This window comes from Pleurodeles waltl, chromosome 10 (genome assembly GCF_031143425.1).
Source record: "Pleurodeles waltl isolate 20211129_DDA chromosome 10, aPleWal1.hap1.20221129, whole genome shotgun sequence".
NCBI lineage: Eukaryota > Metazoa > Chordata > Amphibia > Caudata > Salamandridae > Pleurodeles > Pleurodeles waltl.
The window spans coordinates 674883288-674900994 of record NC_090449.1 but is presented as its reverse complement, the minus strand read 5'-3'; the positions used below and the strand labels follow the sequence as shown (position 1 = coordinate 674900994).

The 17707-nt window shown below is 45.4% G+C and overlaps 1 protein-coding gene across 8 annotated transcripts in view; it reads left to right on the top strand.

Moving 5' to 3' along the window:
* The window catches only part of DIP2C (disco interacting protein 2 homolog C), a 1002241-nt gene that overhangs the window by 831850 nt on the left and 152684 nt on the right, over positions 1 to 17707 (top strand). For 5 of the 8 annotated variants that reach the window (XM_069211176.1, XM_069211178.1, XM_069211177.1 and 2 more), the window contains 2 exons: positions 1934 to 2057; positions 3404 to 3525. In XM_069211176.1, coding sequence (XP_069067277.1) covers positions 1934 to 2057; positions 3404 to 3525 — 246 coding nt within the window. Of the gene's footprint in view, positions 1 to 1909; positions 2058 to 3403; positions 3526 to 17707 lie in introns of all 8 variants that reach the window. The other 3 variants (XM_069211172.1, XM_069211173.1, XM_069211174.1) reach the window with 1 other exon arrangement.

Here is a 17707-nt window from a genome sequence, read left to right as displayed (position 1 = left end):
GTGGATAATCAACTCTTTGTCAGTTATGTGGGTGAGAAAAAAGGTCTGGCAGTGCAGAAGCGGACTATCTCCAGATGGGTCGTACTCTGCATTAAGATTTGCTACACACTGAACAAAAAGCAGTCCCAGGAGGGTTTGCATGATCATTGTACCCAAGCAAAAGCTACCATCACTGCATTAGCATGTGGAGTTCCAGTCCTTGACATCTGTCAGGCAGCAACATGGTGTCTCTGCACATGTTCACTAAACACTACTTCCTGGACAGTCAGGTCCGAAAGGATGGGCACTTTGCCCATTCGGTCCTGCAGGACTTTCTGGTATGACCTTAGTTCACAGACCCACTTCTGGGCATGGTATTGCTTGGTTATCTATTCTAAGGTAAGGAATCTGCAACTTCATGTCTTTATCAGATGAACAAGAAACTTACCTTCTGTAACGCCTTATCTGGTAGAGACAATATCTAGTTGTAGATTCCTTAGCACCCCACCCATTCTTCCTACTCTGCAAGCTGATTTCTAGGGACAGGGACTCCCCTTTCAGGGCTCTAGTTTTGACACACCAGTGGTCAGTGTTCTTCATGGCTCTGTTCTTCTAGAGTGGAAAGTCGTGAAAAGAAACTGACGTCAGCCTGCCGGTGTGGTGCCTCTATAGGATGCAGGATGTAATATCTGGACAACGTTGGACGCAAAGATGATCAACATCACAGAACGTCTTGCAGGGGTACTGCTCAAGAAAAATCTCCAGATCCAGACTGATGCCTGGGGGAAATTCTAACTTAAGGAAGCGGCAACTAGATATTGTCTCTACTTGATGAGGCTTTACCAAAGATAAGTAGCTTGTCTAATAGCATCACTGCAACATCTGAAATTAGATCAGTGATGCCAACAGTGTGAATGGTGGGGATATGAGCTTTAGAAACTTTAGGGCGTGAGTTATAGTGACCATAACTGCTTAATGTAATTTTTTTTTTATTTTTTTTTAACGGTATGATTTAACTGACGTTTCCACCTTCTTGTTAACCTTTTTTGTGTATTTATATTGCTTTGTCATGCAAAATAAAATATTAATACACCTAACTATAACATCACTTTAACTTTTGGTAATATTTCAGTGAAAATATTTCTAATACACTGCAGACACACATGCACCCCCCCCTCCTCAACATGAACAAAAGACTCAACTGGGTCATCCTGCATAAATAACATGTGCTCTGCACATCTGCATGTATGGTTTATGAATCGTGTATTTTTTTGCATACAGTTTTGTTTTCTTGAAAAACTGCATTTAATCAAAGCCAAGATACACGAAGTTACATTTTTAAAGTGAGGTCAAATGACACTGAAGGGGCCTCATGACTATTAGCTATTTGTTTTCATGAACTGTGTAGTTCTAATATGCATTTTGGAGGACTTAAGCTGAACTTTTCTTCTGTCAGTTTGTCTGTACTTTGATCATAACGTGGAAATCTGCCCTTTGCATTGTAGTAAAATGTGTGTGAATATACGTTCGTTATTACAGTTGTTTTAAATAATGTATTTTTGGGCCATAATTAATTTCTCTTGCATGGCAAAAATGTATTCTATAGGTAAACTGAAAACTGGGCATTAAATGAGGCCCTCATGGCCCCACATTGGGCACTGGTGCTATAGAGCAAGACTTTTGAACAGACCTTGCTAAGGTGTTACACATTTGCAATTTGATTGCGCAGGTCAGTACTATCAGTGCTTTTCTTCATCAGTTGTTTTACTAGAGGTTCCAAAATCCCCGGATTTCAACTTTCAAATTGAGGTTTTTGTATGTGTTGAATCCTGTACATTGTTCGTTCGTGGATGGAAGAACTGCCACAACTGTAGAGCATAACATCATTTGTTTGAGAAGGAGTTTGAATGGCATTGTAATTAAGGCACAGTTTTTTTCTGTGTTCGATGTTCAGGGTACAGTTGCCAACTCTCTCACCTGCGTCCAGCTACATAAGCGAGCTGAAAAAATTGCGGTCATGTTGATGGAAAGGGGGCATTTGCAAGATGGAGATCATGTTGCTTTGGTGTATCCTCCAGGTAAGGAGCTTGAGACAGCTGTGTCTCAGCAAACCGTTGCATCTTGGGATTTGTGGCCCCATGGACAAAAGTATTTCTGAGTCGTAAAGCTTGTATATTACAAAACAGTGGGTTTCCAACCGAAAAACCTTTTGCAAGTCAGAAAAGTCTTCCCGGCTTTAAAAAAAGGGGTATTTCAACCTTTCCTGCATCTCAGATAGAAAGGGGCGTGGATCCATCATGCAAACCATTAATCATTACCAGCCTCCGAGTTGTGGTAACTTATTCACAAAGGCAAAGCTTTTCTGTGGGACCGCTTCATGTTTGGGAATGTTGTCAAGTGTCCTAGGAGAACAGACGGCAGTCCTAGAGGTTTATTGCATGCTCACTTGCTGATATGAACGCAGAGATGGAGGTCAGCTGTCCCTCAGAGGCTTGCATCCCTGATTTTGCACCCATTTGTTGATAGTTGCAAAATGAGACCTGTCCGGTGATATTTCTGAGATATGAGGTACTGTAACTCTCTAAGAATATATATTTTGCCATGTGAATACTTAGGGCCATATGTACGAACACTTTTCCCATAGACACAGAATGGGTAAAAACCTTTGCTACATCTGGCCCTTAGTGCCTCAGTCACACTGCAAGATGGTGGTCAGGTCACATACCAGTCGGTGTGCAATTTGCACATTCCGGTTTGCTAACTGCATAGTACATTGTGCCCCTTCTGCCTAGTTTCCCAAGCCTTTTTTAAATTAAACTCCTCACATTATTATTGCTTTAGATATTATTTTACAGGGAACTGATACTTCAAATACTGCTATTATGTAAAGGTGTTAATAAGAGAAATCAACATTTTCTGAGTTAGGAAGGGGTGATTTAGAAAATCTGTCAATGGAAATATGGCCTTCTTGGCTAAGAAACGTAATGGCGTTTATCTTACATTTCTTAAATGACTAACAAAGTGCAATTCTTTATACGTAGCCGAATCCAAAAATCAGTAAAGATGACTGCTATCTTTTCACGTTTTGCCTTACTATTGTAATGCAAGCTTGCTTCTCAACCGCGGCTTAGAGCTGTACTTAATACGCATGTAACTGGCATATGGGTGACCAGTGCACTGTTTAATTCCTTCATGGCACAATTTATTGATTTAAGCAGTATCTTATTGCTGGAAGTGGTCGTTAGTCCGTGAAAACCCTGGCAGTGTAATGTCTAAAACGGATCTGGATCAAGGGCTTCGAGCGTGTTTTATAATTTACCTCTCCTCTAAGTGACCTCTGCCTCGTACTTTTGTTGATGCATGTGTCCCTGATTCAGTACCGTTGTGGTTTTCAAGTGAGGCTCTGCGTTTGTCCTTCATGCAGGAATCGACCTGATAGCAGCATTTTATGGTTGCCTGTATGCGGGCTGTGTACCAATCACTGTGCGACCGCCTCATCCGCAGAACATCGCAACAACATTGCCCACCGTCAAGATGATAGTAGAGGTGAGTAGGTATCGGTGAACGGTGAGCTGAAAGGGCAAATGACACACGCTTGTAATTCATTTAAATGGATGAAAATCTAAAGCCTTCTATCATTTGTAGTATGCCAAGATATGCTCTTTTTTCACTGTTACGCATTTGTAATCGTTCAGTTGTATTTATTTCGAAGAATGAAAGTCACTGCGACCTTCGCTATGTTTACATTTGTTTTTCAGGGTTTACGACGGAATACACAATCCCGCTATTTTTGTGGCCTTTTTTAGCATCTCAAGGCACCCGGTTTTTAAAATATTTTAAGCATAGATTCTCCTCACATCTCCTACATCTTAAAGTCTATGCTCTTTAACATCTACGTTGAACCTATAGACAGATATTGCAACTTGATCCCCATAGATAGTGATTTCTGCCATATCTCTGCTTGCTTTGCCTCCCCACTGTCCCCTGGTTTCCTGCTACGATTTTCATGGTGCTCTGAAATACAGTCTGCAGTATGTAGTGTTGAACTAAACATATAAACATAAACAATATACGCGTTTTAATGATTACACAAAGAAATATTAGAATTATTCAGGATTGAAAGATACATGGCCACTTTTTACTTACAAGCTTGCACAAAACGAACAATAATGATTGTCTGAAAATGTCAGAATGTGTTGAAGTATGTGCCTTTTTTATGAAAATATGTTTATTGGCATTTTTGCTATGTGTAGGAAACAAATAAATATGGATTTTTTTAAAAATAATATATCGGCTTATCATAGGTTGCATCTTACTATACATTATTAATATATATATTGTCTCGCAACTGGTTAAGTACACAGTTTAAAAAATAGATATTTCCCTTTGTTACATAGTCTATTCAGACAAAAACAGAGCTTTAACAATTTTTGAATAGCACCTTCCAAAAACTAAACGTCTTCGGAACTTTTAGTTCGAAGTTAGTTTGTGCATTCGGTTTTTACGTGCATTGTGCACATGAATGTGTATGGTCACATCATAGTTACTGCTCGGGGTAAAGTGAAGGGATAGCTAATCGAATTTCCTATGTTATTTTTCAGCATGCGTTGTCAAAGAATAGCTTTTTTTTCTCCGAAGAAAGTGCTGTCAGTGCAGCCACACAATTCAGCACTCTTCTCCGATGGGAGGAAGGCAGAGCCTTTTAAAATAAATGATGAACTATTATCTACTCAGTCACTGCTGAAGAACATGGTCCTCAGAATCCTCAGTGCATTTTGATCCAGCTTTCATGCAATGACTGTTTGTGATCATAAAACAATTTTCTCTTGTGCACCTGCAAGTCCTGAGGGATTTTGCATTCATGCTACGCCTTCCTTGCATACAGTCAGTAATATTTTTCAGTTTTTATCCCATCTCTTACGAATCAGGATCGTGTGTGACAATTCATTGTTTCATATGTCGAAGGTGTACTGATTAAACTTACATTTGAGACCATTTAAAACAAGTAAGGGTTGGAGTAGCCCATCTTGACCAATTAAACTGGGAGATGAGGTTTTAGTGAGTCAGCAATTGAGACCATATACAATTCAGTAAATACGTTTTTATTGCTACAGTGTTTTCTGATGCAATTGGTTTTGAAAAAGATAATCAACTCAAGTTTCTTCAAAGAAAACAGTAATGAAGACTAAAATTGTAATGTGAAGCGGGAATACCATTATTTATTTTTCAATTTTAGTGGCTTAGTTGTGACAAGTCAACAGCATAAAGGTCAGAGGTCATCAACTACGATCAGGCAGATTCTTCCAATTTTATAGGTCTCTCTAAAGATGATAACACAGCAAAAATATACTTCTTCTTTTTCTTTATTTATGCTTCAAGTACTCGACACCTCCAGCAGAGCTCCTCCCTTCAGCTCTTTTTCTCCTCTTCTTCCCCAGTCTCCTGCATTCCACATCTGACATCACAGAACCTAAACATTCCATGCCACTCCCAGATTCACAAGACATCTTCACAGCCTCTCAGTCCAACTCATCTTTCTCTGTGTGGTTGCTGATCCACTGTCTAATACCTATGAAGTTGATAGTGGCTCTCTAGATGTTTGTTATGATTTGGAGGGGGAGCTGAAGCAGAGATTGTGGCAAGAGACATCCTACATGGTATTTTTTTTTTTTTTACAAGCAGAATGTGGCCCCTATGTGAAACCTTTATGCAGTTGGTTTCAGATTGGCAGCAGCCATCTGCTTCAATGCAACACTAGCTTATTGGCCTGCCACCTGCATTGTTTTATCTGATCTTCTAGAGGTAATATGTGAATATTCTCTCATTTTATTTGAAGGTAAGCAGCGCCTGTGAAGTTCTGCAGAACAATAATCTGGTCTCAAGTCCACAGTTTGTAAAGTGTTAGAGACAATGCCTACTTTTTATGGTAGAGATTTGGAATATTGAGCTCTGGGGAAGAGATATCACATTCACATTGGCCCTCATTCTGACCCTGGCGGTTTGTAACCGCCAGGGCAGAGGGCAGAGGAAGCACCGCCAACAGGCTGGCGGTGCTTCCGGGGCAATTCTGACCGCGGCGGTAAAGCCGCAGTCAGAAAAGGGGAACCAGCGGTTTCCCGCCGGTTTTCCCCTGCCCCAGGGGATCCTCCATGGCGGCGCTGCATGCAGCGCCGCCATGGGGATTCCGACCCCCTTCCCGCCAGCCTGTTCCTGGCGGTGTAAGGCTGGCGGGAACGGGTGTCGTGGGGCCCCTGCAGTGCCCATGCCACTGGCATGGGCACTGCAGGGGCCCCCTAACAGGGCCCCATTAAGATTTTCAGTGTCTGCTTGGCAGACACTGAAAATCGTGACGGGTGCAACTGCACCCGTCGCACCCCAGCAAATCCGCCGGCTCCATTCGGAGCCGGCTTCATCTTTGCTGGGGCTTTCCCGCTGGGCCGGCGGGCGATCTTTTGAAGATCGCCCAGCGGGCAAGTCAGAATGCTCCCCGCGGTCATTTGACCGTGGGGCGGTGTTTGGGTGGTTTCCGCCCGGCGGGCGGCGCCCGCCGGGGTCGGAATGACCCCCATTATCACTTTTTGATGTGAGTTTTAACTGAGAATCCCCCCCCCCCCCCCCCCACCCCCCCGCTCTTCCCCCCCCACAAGGCACAAGCAGTCTGGCCCATAGAGTTAACTATTTTTATCTAAGAAGTCTTTGGTAGCTTGGCTAAAGCACAACATTACTGTTGGCACATGTACCACAGCTGCCCAAATAGCAACTAAGTTAAGATATACAGAACTTAGAGGTTCATACCAGGAGACTAATATAGATGATTATTTATTCAAGCAAAGCCAGGTCATAAACTGGGAAGAATGAGAATGTGTGATGTAAAAGGGGTTTTGTCAGAGTATAACAAAAAATGAAGACTGAAAAGAAGCCACAGTTGGTCAAAGTTATTCAGCATTAGAGTTCAGCTCAGAGTGCATTGGAAATTCAAATACACATGTCAAACCACAATATCTCTAATCATTAAAGCAGACTTGAGCTAATTGTGAGATGGCCTGAAGGTGTAGACTGTACTTTTCTCTGACTCAAAGGATTGAACACTTAAGAATCAAAGGCAGCGTAGCAGTTGCCGGATCACCATTTCCAAGAGCTACAGTAAGGAATATCAAGCAGCAAGTCGAACTGCAAGAGGTTGGATGGGTGAGTTGAGCTATGTCCTGGATGCAGATGTCTCAAAGACTCTGGCTTCAGGCAATGCTTGGCTTAGAAGTCTTGAACCTGGCATGTACCTCTTGTGGCGTGATGCAGGTTTGGCTGCAAATGCTTGACTTCAACACCAGCTTGACACAGAGGGGCTTTGTGGTTAAGAGATTGCAGTTAAGGAATCAAGTTGGAGGTTTCTTAATTTCTAGTTCCAGTGAACGAAGCCCCATTTGGTTGTCCTGTCTAAGATTCTCCAATTGACATAGGCTTTTCACAGTCCCCTACGCATTACGGCTACATTTTGCAAATGAGTCTAGCAGATGGACTCTTCTCAGGTTTCAGTTATCCCAGCTGGCAGTATATTATCAGGAGAAAGATTGAAATGTCCCTTGACTCCCAAGGCTGAATACCAGAGTTATCAGTTGCTGAGAAGCGTGTTTGAGGCAGAAGTTCAAGGCAGAGATTGAAACATCTCTCTATTTTACTCTAGCTGACTATCAGGAATTCTGTGCAGGCAAGAAGAGAAGTCTTCTGCATTTCTTCAGTTCCTTTTTACTAAGTGCAGTCATTCTAGGGGAGTGTTTTACTAGGTAAAGCAGTTTACTTTTGGCAGAGATCGGTATATCAAGAAAGAATACAACTCTCCCACTTCCTTTTTTGCCAACAAAGTGGCGCACTTCCTGATATAGGGAGGTGTCTGTTAGCATCAAAACCTACCTATAGTTCCATGTGCCTGAATACCAAGATGACAGAATTTTGACTTGCCTGTGTAGAGCCTTCTTCTCTCCTTCGTTCTCAACTCCGCTTATTCCCCAGACATCCTTCTTTTTGGGGAGGCTGTCAAACTAATTTGGGTCCTGGTAACACTGGTGACAAATATCCACCTCTCCACTATGTTTTCAGTTCATATGGTAGACATGACCATGGATTCTCTAAAAAAGGTAGGAATCAGAATGAACATCAGTTTGATGGAACCAAGAGTGATTTGCCTGAACTGTCTACCCTTCCTTTTACTTTCTGCTGAGCTGTGTTATGAAGGTGAACATAGCAACTTATTATGATCCATTTGTCCACCATTGGCAGTCTACAATAAAAGACAATTGAGTGATTCAAAAACTCTAGTGAAGGGTTTTTCCATAGACTTTCCAAAACTTCCCAAAAATATTTATTTTTCAAACACCTCTTCACAGATATTAATTGGAGGGGTACATATTTACAGCTGGGTTTCAGATAATAATAGACAAACTGAGCAGTGGTACCAGTTCATGGGGGAAGAGTATTTCACAGGCTTTCTATCTATCCTATTCCTATAGAGAAGCAGTTTTTTTTGTATTTTTATTTTTTTAATTGAGCAGATGCAAATCTTAAGAACAGTACAGAAATCTGGAACTGAGTTAATACTTGATTAACTACAGGTGATTATAATAACGCTTTTCATAACACATCATATCCTAGATACATCCTCTGCCTCAAAAGTTGGTCCCCAAATATCCTTAAACTTGCAACCTGCACCTATTCTTTGTGCAAAAAGCTTTTCATTAGCGTGTACCATCTACATCTTTACCTCCCAAGCTTCAAATGTAGCAGGAATGGGTGATTTCCAAGCTTGTAAAATCAGTGATTTCGCGATCAATGAGGCTATAAAAAACAACTCTTTGCCCACAACCTTAAGTCCAGATGATCCGAAATTCCAAACAGAGCCCCCAAAGTATCTGGAATAAGTACACAACATAGCTTCCTGCTAATCCACTGAAAGACTTTACCCCAAAAATCCATAAGCTTGGGACAGGTAAAACACATATGCAGCCAGTCCCCTGGACCCCTGGATTGTCATTACATCGCGGATAAGAGCCTGAAACAGTAGGGAATGCTTTTTTAATTTGAGCTGGAGTGAGATATAGCATCCATTTTGTGAAAAAAGCCATTCTATTAAAATTAGCCCCTCTAATCGCCTTATGAGATGTGCTATTGAGATACCTCCACGTTTCCACTTGATTTTACACCTGGTGAACTTTTCAATCTTTGTTAAAAAACAGGAAAGTACTTGCGTTGCTCCCTGGGGGGTTGAGTATCCGATACCAATTGCCTAACCACTTCTGGTTCCCATAGAATACCTGAGAGATAAGAGAGGAGGGTTGAACTACTGAGGAGATATAAGGAAGCAAAAAATGCCGAATCTGAAGATAATATTTTAAAAAGTCAGGGATAGGTGCTCCAGCCTGACATTGATCCCAGGGCTTGACTTAGTTGCTTACTAAAAAGCGGAAAAGCTGGTCAACCCCAAATTTAACCATTGATTTAAATGTGCATTGAATCAGATTTAAGCCCATTATCCCTGATTGGGTCAAAGGCATTTTGGGATAAAACCCAAGAATTTTATATTTTTCTCGAAATTGAAAAAGCCTAGCATAAATTATGGTAGGCATTTTATATCTAGTGCGTTTGGGTTGCCGCGGAAACTTAAGAAAATAAACTAACTGGGAACCATTCTCAACTAGCATAATATTGAAATAGAGGCTAGAGTTAGCGGATATGGTTGCTTTAGAGACCCAATCCATAAATGCAGAATCATAATATTTCCTAAAGTTTGGAAGGGCCAGTCCTCCATCTTCAACTGCAAGGGATAGAGTCTCCAACTGAGCCCTTGGTTTTTTATTGGCCCATACAAACTGTCGTAATAACACATCAAGGTCTTTAAAACATTTTTGATGAATTTTGATAAAATGAACAAAAGAAGAGGAAGAATCATAATTTTTACCAGAGCTACACATCCAATTATTGATAGCGGAGAAGCGTTCCATTTTTGTAGTAGGTGTTGCACTTTCTTGAACGTAGGAACATAATTTAAGCCAAAAAGTTCTGAAAAATCATGGGAGACATAGATACCCAGATATATTACGGGGACGATGAAGACGATACTGGACGTGCATCTCCAATGGAAGAACTTTCTCGGTGGTATTAAACAATAGGGCTTCTGATTTAGAGTGATTGATCCTATACACCCTGTAAAGAAATGGCTCCCTGTTGCAGTTACCCCCCCACTTTTTGCCTGATACTGATGCTGACTTGACTGAGAAGTGTGCTGGGACCCTGCTAACCAGGCCCCAGCACCAGTGTTCCTTCACCTAAAATGTACCATTGTATCCACAATTGGCACACCCTGGCATTCAGATAAGTCCCTTGTAACTGGTACTTCTAGTACCAAGGGCCCTGATGCCAAGGAAGGTCTCTAAGGGCTGCAGCATGTCTTATGCCACCCTGGAGACCTCTCACTCAGCACAGACACCCTGCTTGCCAGCTTGTGTGTGCTAGTGAGGACAAAACGAGTAAGTCGACATGGCACTCCCCTCAGGGTGCCATGCCAGCCTCTCACTGCCTATGCAGTATAGGTAAGACACCCCTCTAGCAGGCCTTACAGCCCTAAGGCAGGGTGCACTATACCATAGGTGAGGGTACCAGTGCATGAGCATGGTACCCCTACAGTGTCTAAACAAAACCTTAGACATTGTAAGTGCAGGGTAGCCATAAGAGTATATGGTCTGGGAGTTTGTCAAGCACGAACTCCACAGCACCATAATGGCTACACTGAAAACTGGGAAGTTTGGTATCAAACTTCTCAGCACAATAAATGCACACTGATGCCAGTGTACATTTTATTGTAAAATACACCACAGAGGGCACCTTAGAGGTGCCCCCTGAAACTTAACCGACTATCTGTGTAGGCTGACTAGTTTTAGCAGCCTGCCACAAACCGAGACATGTTGCTGGCCCCATGGGGAGAGTGCCTTTGTCACTCTGAGGCCAGTAACAAAGCCTGCACTGGGTGGAGATGCTAACACCTCCCCCAGGCAGGAATTGTCACACCTGGCGGTGAGCCTCAAAGGCTCACCTCCTTTGTGCCAACCCAGCAGGACACTCCAGCTAGTGGAGTTGCCCGCCCCCTCCGGCCAGGCCCCACTTTTGGCGGCAAGGCCGGAGAAGATAATGAGAAAAACAAGGAGGAGTCACTGACCAGTCAGGACAGCCCCTAAGGTGTCCTGAGCTGAAGTGACTCTAACTTTTAGAAATCCTCCATCTTGCAGATGGAGGATTCCCCCAATAGGGTTAGGATTGTGACCCCCTCCCCTTGGGAGGAGGCACAAAGAGGGTGTACCCACCCTCAGGGCTAGTAGCCATTGGCTACTAACCCCCCAGACCTAAACACGCCCTTAAATTTAGTATTTAAGGGCTACCCTGAACCCTAGAAAATTAGATTCCTGCAACAAGAAGAAGGACTGCCCAGCTGAAAACCCCTGCAGCGGAAGACCAGAAGACGACAACTGCCTTGGCTCCAGAAACTCACCGGCCTGTCTCCTGCCTTCCAAAGATCCTGCTCCAGCGACGCCTTCCGAAGGGACCAGCGACCTCGACATCCTCTGAGGACTGCCCCTGCTTCGAAAAGACAAGAAACTCCCGAGGACAGCGGACCTGCTCCAAGAAAAGCTGCAACTTTGTTTCCAGCAGCTTTAAAGAACCCTGCGAGCTCCCCGCAAGAAGCGTGAGACTTGCAACACTGCACCCGGCGACCCCGACTCGGCTGGTGGAGACCCGACACCTCAGGAGGGACCCCAGGACTACTCTGATACTGTGAGTACCAAAACCTGTCCCCCCTGAGCCCCCACAGCGCCGCCTGCAGAGGGAATCCCGAGGCTTCCCCTGACCGCGACTCTTTGAATCTAAAGTCCCGACGCCTGGGAGAGACCCTGCACCCGCAGCCCCCAGGACCTGAAGGACCGGACTTTCACTGGAGAAGTGACCCCCAGGAGTCCCTCTCCCTTGCCCAAGTGGAGGTTTCCCCGAGGAACCCCCCCCTTGCCTGCCTGCAGCGCTGAAGAGATCCCGAGATCTCTCATAGACTAACATTGCGAACCCGACGCTTGTTTCTACACTGCACCCGGCCGCCCCCGCGCTGCTGAGGGTGAAATTTCTGTGTGGACTTGTGTCCCCCCCGGTGCCCTACAAAACCCCCCTGGTCTGCCCTCCGAAGACGCGGGTACTTACCTGCAAGCAGACCGGAACCGGGGCACCCCCTTCTCTCCATTCTAGCCTATGTGTTTTGGGCACCACTTTGAACTCTGCACCTGACCGGCCCTGAGCTGCTGGTGTGGTGACTTTGGGGTTGCTCTGAACCCCCAACGGTGGGCTACCTTGGACCAAGAACTGAACCCTGTAAGTGTCTTACTTACCTGGTAAAACTAATCAAAACTTACCTCCCCTAGGAACTGTGAAAATTGCACTAAGTGTCCACTTTTAAAACAGCTATTTGTCAATAACTTGAAAAGTATACATGCAATTTTGATGATTTGAAGTTCCTAAAGTACTTACCTGCAATACCTTTCGAATGAGATATTACATGTAGAATTTGAACCTGTGGTTCTTAAAATAAACTAAGAAAAGATATTTTTCTATATAAAAACCTATTGGCTGGATTTGTCTCTGAGTGTGTGTACCTCATTTATTGTCTATGTGTATGTACAACAAATGCTTAACACTACTCCTTGGATAAGCCTACTGCTCGACCACACTACCACAAAATAGAGCATTAGTATTATCTATTTTTACCACTATTTTACCTCTAAGGGGAACCCTTGGACTCTGTGCATGCTATTCCTCACTTTGAAATAGCACATACAGAGCCAACTTCCTACATTGGTGGATCAGCGGTGGGGTACAAGACTTTGCATTTGCTGGACTACTCAGCCAATACCTGATCACACGACAAATTCCAAAATTGTCATTAGAAATTGATTTTTGCAATTTGAAAAGTTTTCTAAATTCTTAAAAGTCCTGCTAGGGCCTTGTGTTAGATCCTGTTTAGCATTTCTTTTAGAGTTTAAAAGTTTGTAAAAGTTTGAATTAGATTCTAGAACCAGTTGTAGATTCTTAAAAAGTATTCCAACTTTTAGAAGCAAAATGTCTAGCACAGATGTGACTGTGGTGGAACTCGACACCACACCTTACCTCCATCTTAAGATGAGGGAGCTAAGGTCACTCTGTAAAATAAAGAAAATAACAATGGGCCCCAAACCTACCAAAATACAGCTCCAGGAGCTTTTGGCAGAGTTTGAAAAGGCCAACCCCTCTGAGGGTGGCAACTCAGAGGAAGAGGATAGTGACTTGGAGGAAAATTCCCCCCTACCAGTCCTATCTAGGGAGAACAGGGTCCCTCAAACCCTGACTCCAAAAATAATAGTCAGAGATGCTGGTTCCCTCACAGGAGAGACCAACACCTCTGAAATCACTGAGGATAACTCCAGTGAAGATGACCCCCTGTTAGCCAGGATGGTCAAAAGATTGGCTTTGGAAAAGCAGCTCCTAGCCATAGAAAGGGAAAGAAAAGAGATGGGCCTAGGTCCCATCGATGGTGGCAGCAACTTAAATAGGGTCAGAGATTCTCCTGACATCCTAAAAATCCCCAAAGGGATTGTAACAAAATATGAAGATGGTGATGACATCACCAAATGGTTCACAGCTTTTGAGAGGGCTTGTGTAACCAGAAAAGTAAACAGATCTCACTGGGGTGCTCTCCTTTGGGAAATGTTCACTGGAAAGTGTAGGGATAGACTCCTCACACTCTCTGGACAAGATGCAGAATCTTATGACCTCATGAAGGGTACCCTGATTGAGGGCTTTGGATTCTCCACTGAGGAGTATAGAATTAGATTCAGGGGGGCTCAAAAATCCTCGAGCCAGACCTGGGTTGATTTTGTAGACTACTCAGTAAAAACACTAGATGGTTGGTTAACTGGAAATGAAGTGTGTGACTATGTTGGGCTTTATAATTTGTTTATGAAAGAACACATTTTAAGTAACTGCTTCAATGAAAAGTTGCATCAGTATCTGGTAGACCTAGGTCCAATTTCTCCCCAAGAATTGGGAAAGAAGGCAGACCACTGGGTCAAGACTAGGGTAACCAAAACTTCCACTGGGGGTGACCAAAAGAAAGGGGTTACAAAAACTCCCCAGGAGAAAGTGGGTGACACTAGAAACAAAGAAAAAGAGTCCTCTGTAGGCCCCCAAAAACCAGAACAGGTGGGTGGGCCCCAAGACACAACCCAAAACAAAGGTGGGTACCAGGGTAAGAACTGGGATGCCACTAAGGCATGGTGCCACAACTGTAAACAGTCTGGGCACCACACCAAGGACACTTCTTGTCCCAAAAACAAACCCCAGAACAAGATTCCAGGGGTAACCAGTGTAGCCATGGGAGATGACTCCTCAGATGAGGAGGTCTTCATAGCCTTCAACTGGAAACAGGGCCCAACAGGTGAGTTGGAGATTCCAGAGGGAAGTAGACACTTCCACCACCTACTGGTGAATGGAATCCCAACCACTGCCCTGAGAGACACTTGTGCCAGTCACACTATTGTGCATGACAGGCTGGTGCTCTCAAACCAGTACATCCCAGGTGAGACTGCCAGGGTAAGAGTTAGCCTAGACAGGGTCACTAAGAGGCCTGTGGCTTTAGTGCCCATAGAAGTGGGTGGCACTCTTAGCTGGAGAAGGGTAGTAGTCAGTACAGACCTCCCCCTTGATTGTCTCCTTGGAAATGACTACCCCGAGGTTAGTCAGAGCCCAAGAGAGGAACTGGTCCAGTGCCAGTCCTCTCCCAAGGATTCTGGAAGTCCTGCCTCTGCAGTAAATGCAAGCAGACCCCAGAAGAAGAAGAAAAGAAAACAGAGTAGGAAGGGTGGACAACCTTTAGCCAAGGTTACAGCAAGCCAAGGAGATTCTGCTCCAGTAGGGGAGAACTCCAAAAATGGCCCTGATAAAGTCCAACCTGACCCACAAGAAGTCCTGGCTAGTCAGGCAACTGTTAAACCTGAGTGGGTGGCTCCTCAGCTAACAGAAGAAAGAGTGGAAGAAGGGTGTTTACTACAAGATGTGGTAACCCCCCACTCTAATACAGCAGACAGGCAACCTGAACCCAAAGAAGCCTGTAACTTAGCCCCTTCCCTTTTAGGTGAAGAGCTAAAGGTGTGGTTCTGGGCACTGACAGCTGTCAGTGGCCTCTGCTGGGTGTTAGCCTTTATGGCTGCACTATCCTTGGCATGGTGGTCTGACCCCATGCCAAATAACAAGTTAGGCCCCCTGACCCTGTTGGTCATGGTGGGGTTACTCCAGCTCTGGGTAACCTCTTTGGGTAAGCTAGGGGTGACCCTGGCTAAGATAAGATTAGCAGAGGTGGATACCTCTGACCTCAAAATAGAGAGAATGGGTGAAGACATAAAAAGCACAGACAAGAGGCAGTTCAGACTAGGTCCTATCACTGTGGAAGTGGGTCAGTTCCCCAGAGGGAATGACCTGAACAGGAGGATGTAAGGCAGAGTAGGCCCTGCAACAAACCAGCCATTTCCTCTACTCTTCCTCGCCTGACAGACTAGGAAGACTCTTCCAGCGTTGGCTGAGTCTCCTGGCCTGTGGGCTGGGGGGGGCTTGTGTAAAGAAATGGCTCCCTGTTGCAGTTACCCCCCCACTTTTTGCCTGATACTGATGCTGACTTGACTGAGAAGTGTGCTGGGACCCTGCTAACCAGGCCCCAGCACCAGTGTTCCTTCACCTAAAATGTACCATTGTATCCACAATTGGCACACCCTGGCATTCAGATAAGTCCCTTGTAACTGGTACTTCTAGTACCAAGGGCCCTGATGCCAAGGAAGGTCTCTAAGGGCTGCAGCATGTCTTATGCCACCCTGGAGACCTCTCACTCAGCACAGACACCCTGCTTGCCAGCTTGTGTGTGCTAGTGAGGACAAAACGAGTAAGTCGACATGGCACTCCCCTCAGGGTGCCATGCCAGCCTCTCACTGCCTATGCAGTATAGGTAAGACACCCCTCTAGCAGGCCTTACAGCCCTAAGGCAGGGTGCACTATACCATAGGTGAGGGTACCAGTGCATGAGCATGGTACCCCTACAGTGTCTAAACAAAACCTTAGACATTGTAAGTGCAGGGTAGCCATAAGAGTATATGGTCTGGGAGTTTGTCAAGCACGAACTCCACAGCACCATAATGGCTACACTGAAAACTGGGAAGTTTGGTATCAAACTTCTCAGCACAATAAATGCACACTGATGCCAGTGTACATTTTATTGTAAAATACACCACAGAGGGCACCTTAGAGGTGCCCCCTGAAACTTAACCGACTATCTGTGTAGGCTGACTAGTTTTAGCAGCCTGCCACAAACCGAGACATGTTGCTGGCCCCATGGGGAGAGTGCCTTTGTCACTCTGAGGCCAGTAACAAAGCCTGCACTGGGTGGAGATGCTAACACCTCCCCCAGGCAGGAATTGTCACACCTGGCGGTGAGCCTCAAAGGCTCACCTCCTTTGTGCCAACCCAGCAGGACACTCCAGCTAGTGGAGTTGCCCGCCCCCTCCGGCCAGGCCCCACTTTTGGCGGCAAGGCCGGAGAAGATAATGAGAAAAACAAGGAGGAGTCACTGACCAGTCAGGACAGCCCCTAAGGTGTCCTGAGCTGAAGTGACTCTAACTTTTAGAAATCCTCCATCTTGCAGATGGAGGATTCCCCCAATAGGGTTAGGATTGTGACCCCCTCCCCTTGGGAGGAGGCACAAAGAGGGTGTACCCACCCTCAGGGCTAGTAGCCATTGGCTACTAACCCCCCAGACCTAAACACGCCCTTAAATTTAGTATTTAAGGGCTACCCTGAACCCTAGAAAATTAGATTCCTGCAACAAGAAGAAGGACTGCCCAGCTGAAAACCCCTGCAGCGGAAGACCAGAAGACGACAACTGCCTTGGCTCCAGAAACTCACCGGCCTGTCTCCTGCCTTCCAAAGATCCTGCTCCAGCGACGCCTTCCGAAGGGACCAGCGACCTCGACATCCTCTGAGGACTGCCCCTGCTTCGAAAAGACAAGAAACTCCCGAGGACAGCGGACCTGCTCCAAGAAAAGCTGCAACTTTGTTTCCAGCAGCTTTAAAGAACCCTGCGAGCTCCCCGCAAGAAGCGTGAGACTTGCAACACTGCACCCGGCGACCCCGACTCGGCTGGTGGAGACCCGACACCTCAGGAGGGACCCCAGGACTACTCTGATACTGTGAGTACCAAAACCTGTCCCCCCTGAGCCCCCACAGCGCCGCCTGCAGAGGGAATCCCGAGGCTTCCCCTGACCGCGACTCTTTGAATCTAAAGTCCCGACGCCTGGGAGAGACCCTGCACCCGCAGCCCCCAGGACCTGAAGGACCGGACTTTCACTGGAGAAGTGACCCCCAGGAGTCCCTCTCCCTTGCCCAAGTGGAGGTTTCCCCGAGGAACCCCCCCCTTGCCTGCCTGCAGCGCTGAAGAGATCCCGAGATCTCTCATAGACTAACATTGCGAACCCGACGCTTGTTTCTACACTGCACCCGGCCGCCCCCGCGCTGCTGAGGGTGAAATTTCTGTGTGGACTTGTGTCCCCCCCGGTGCCCTACAAAACCCCCCTGGTCTGCCCTCCGAAGACGCGGGTACTTACCTGCAAGCAGACCGGAACCGGGG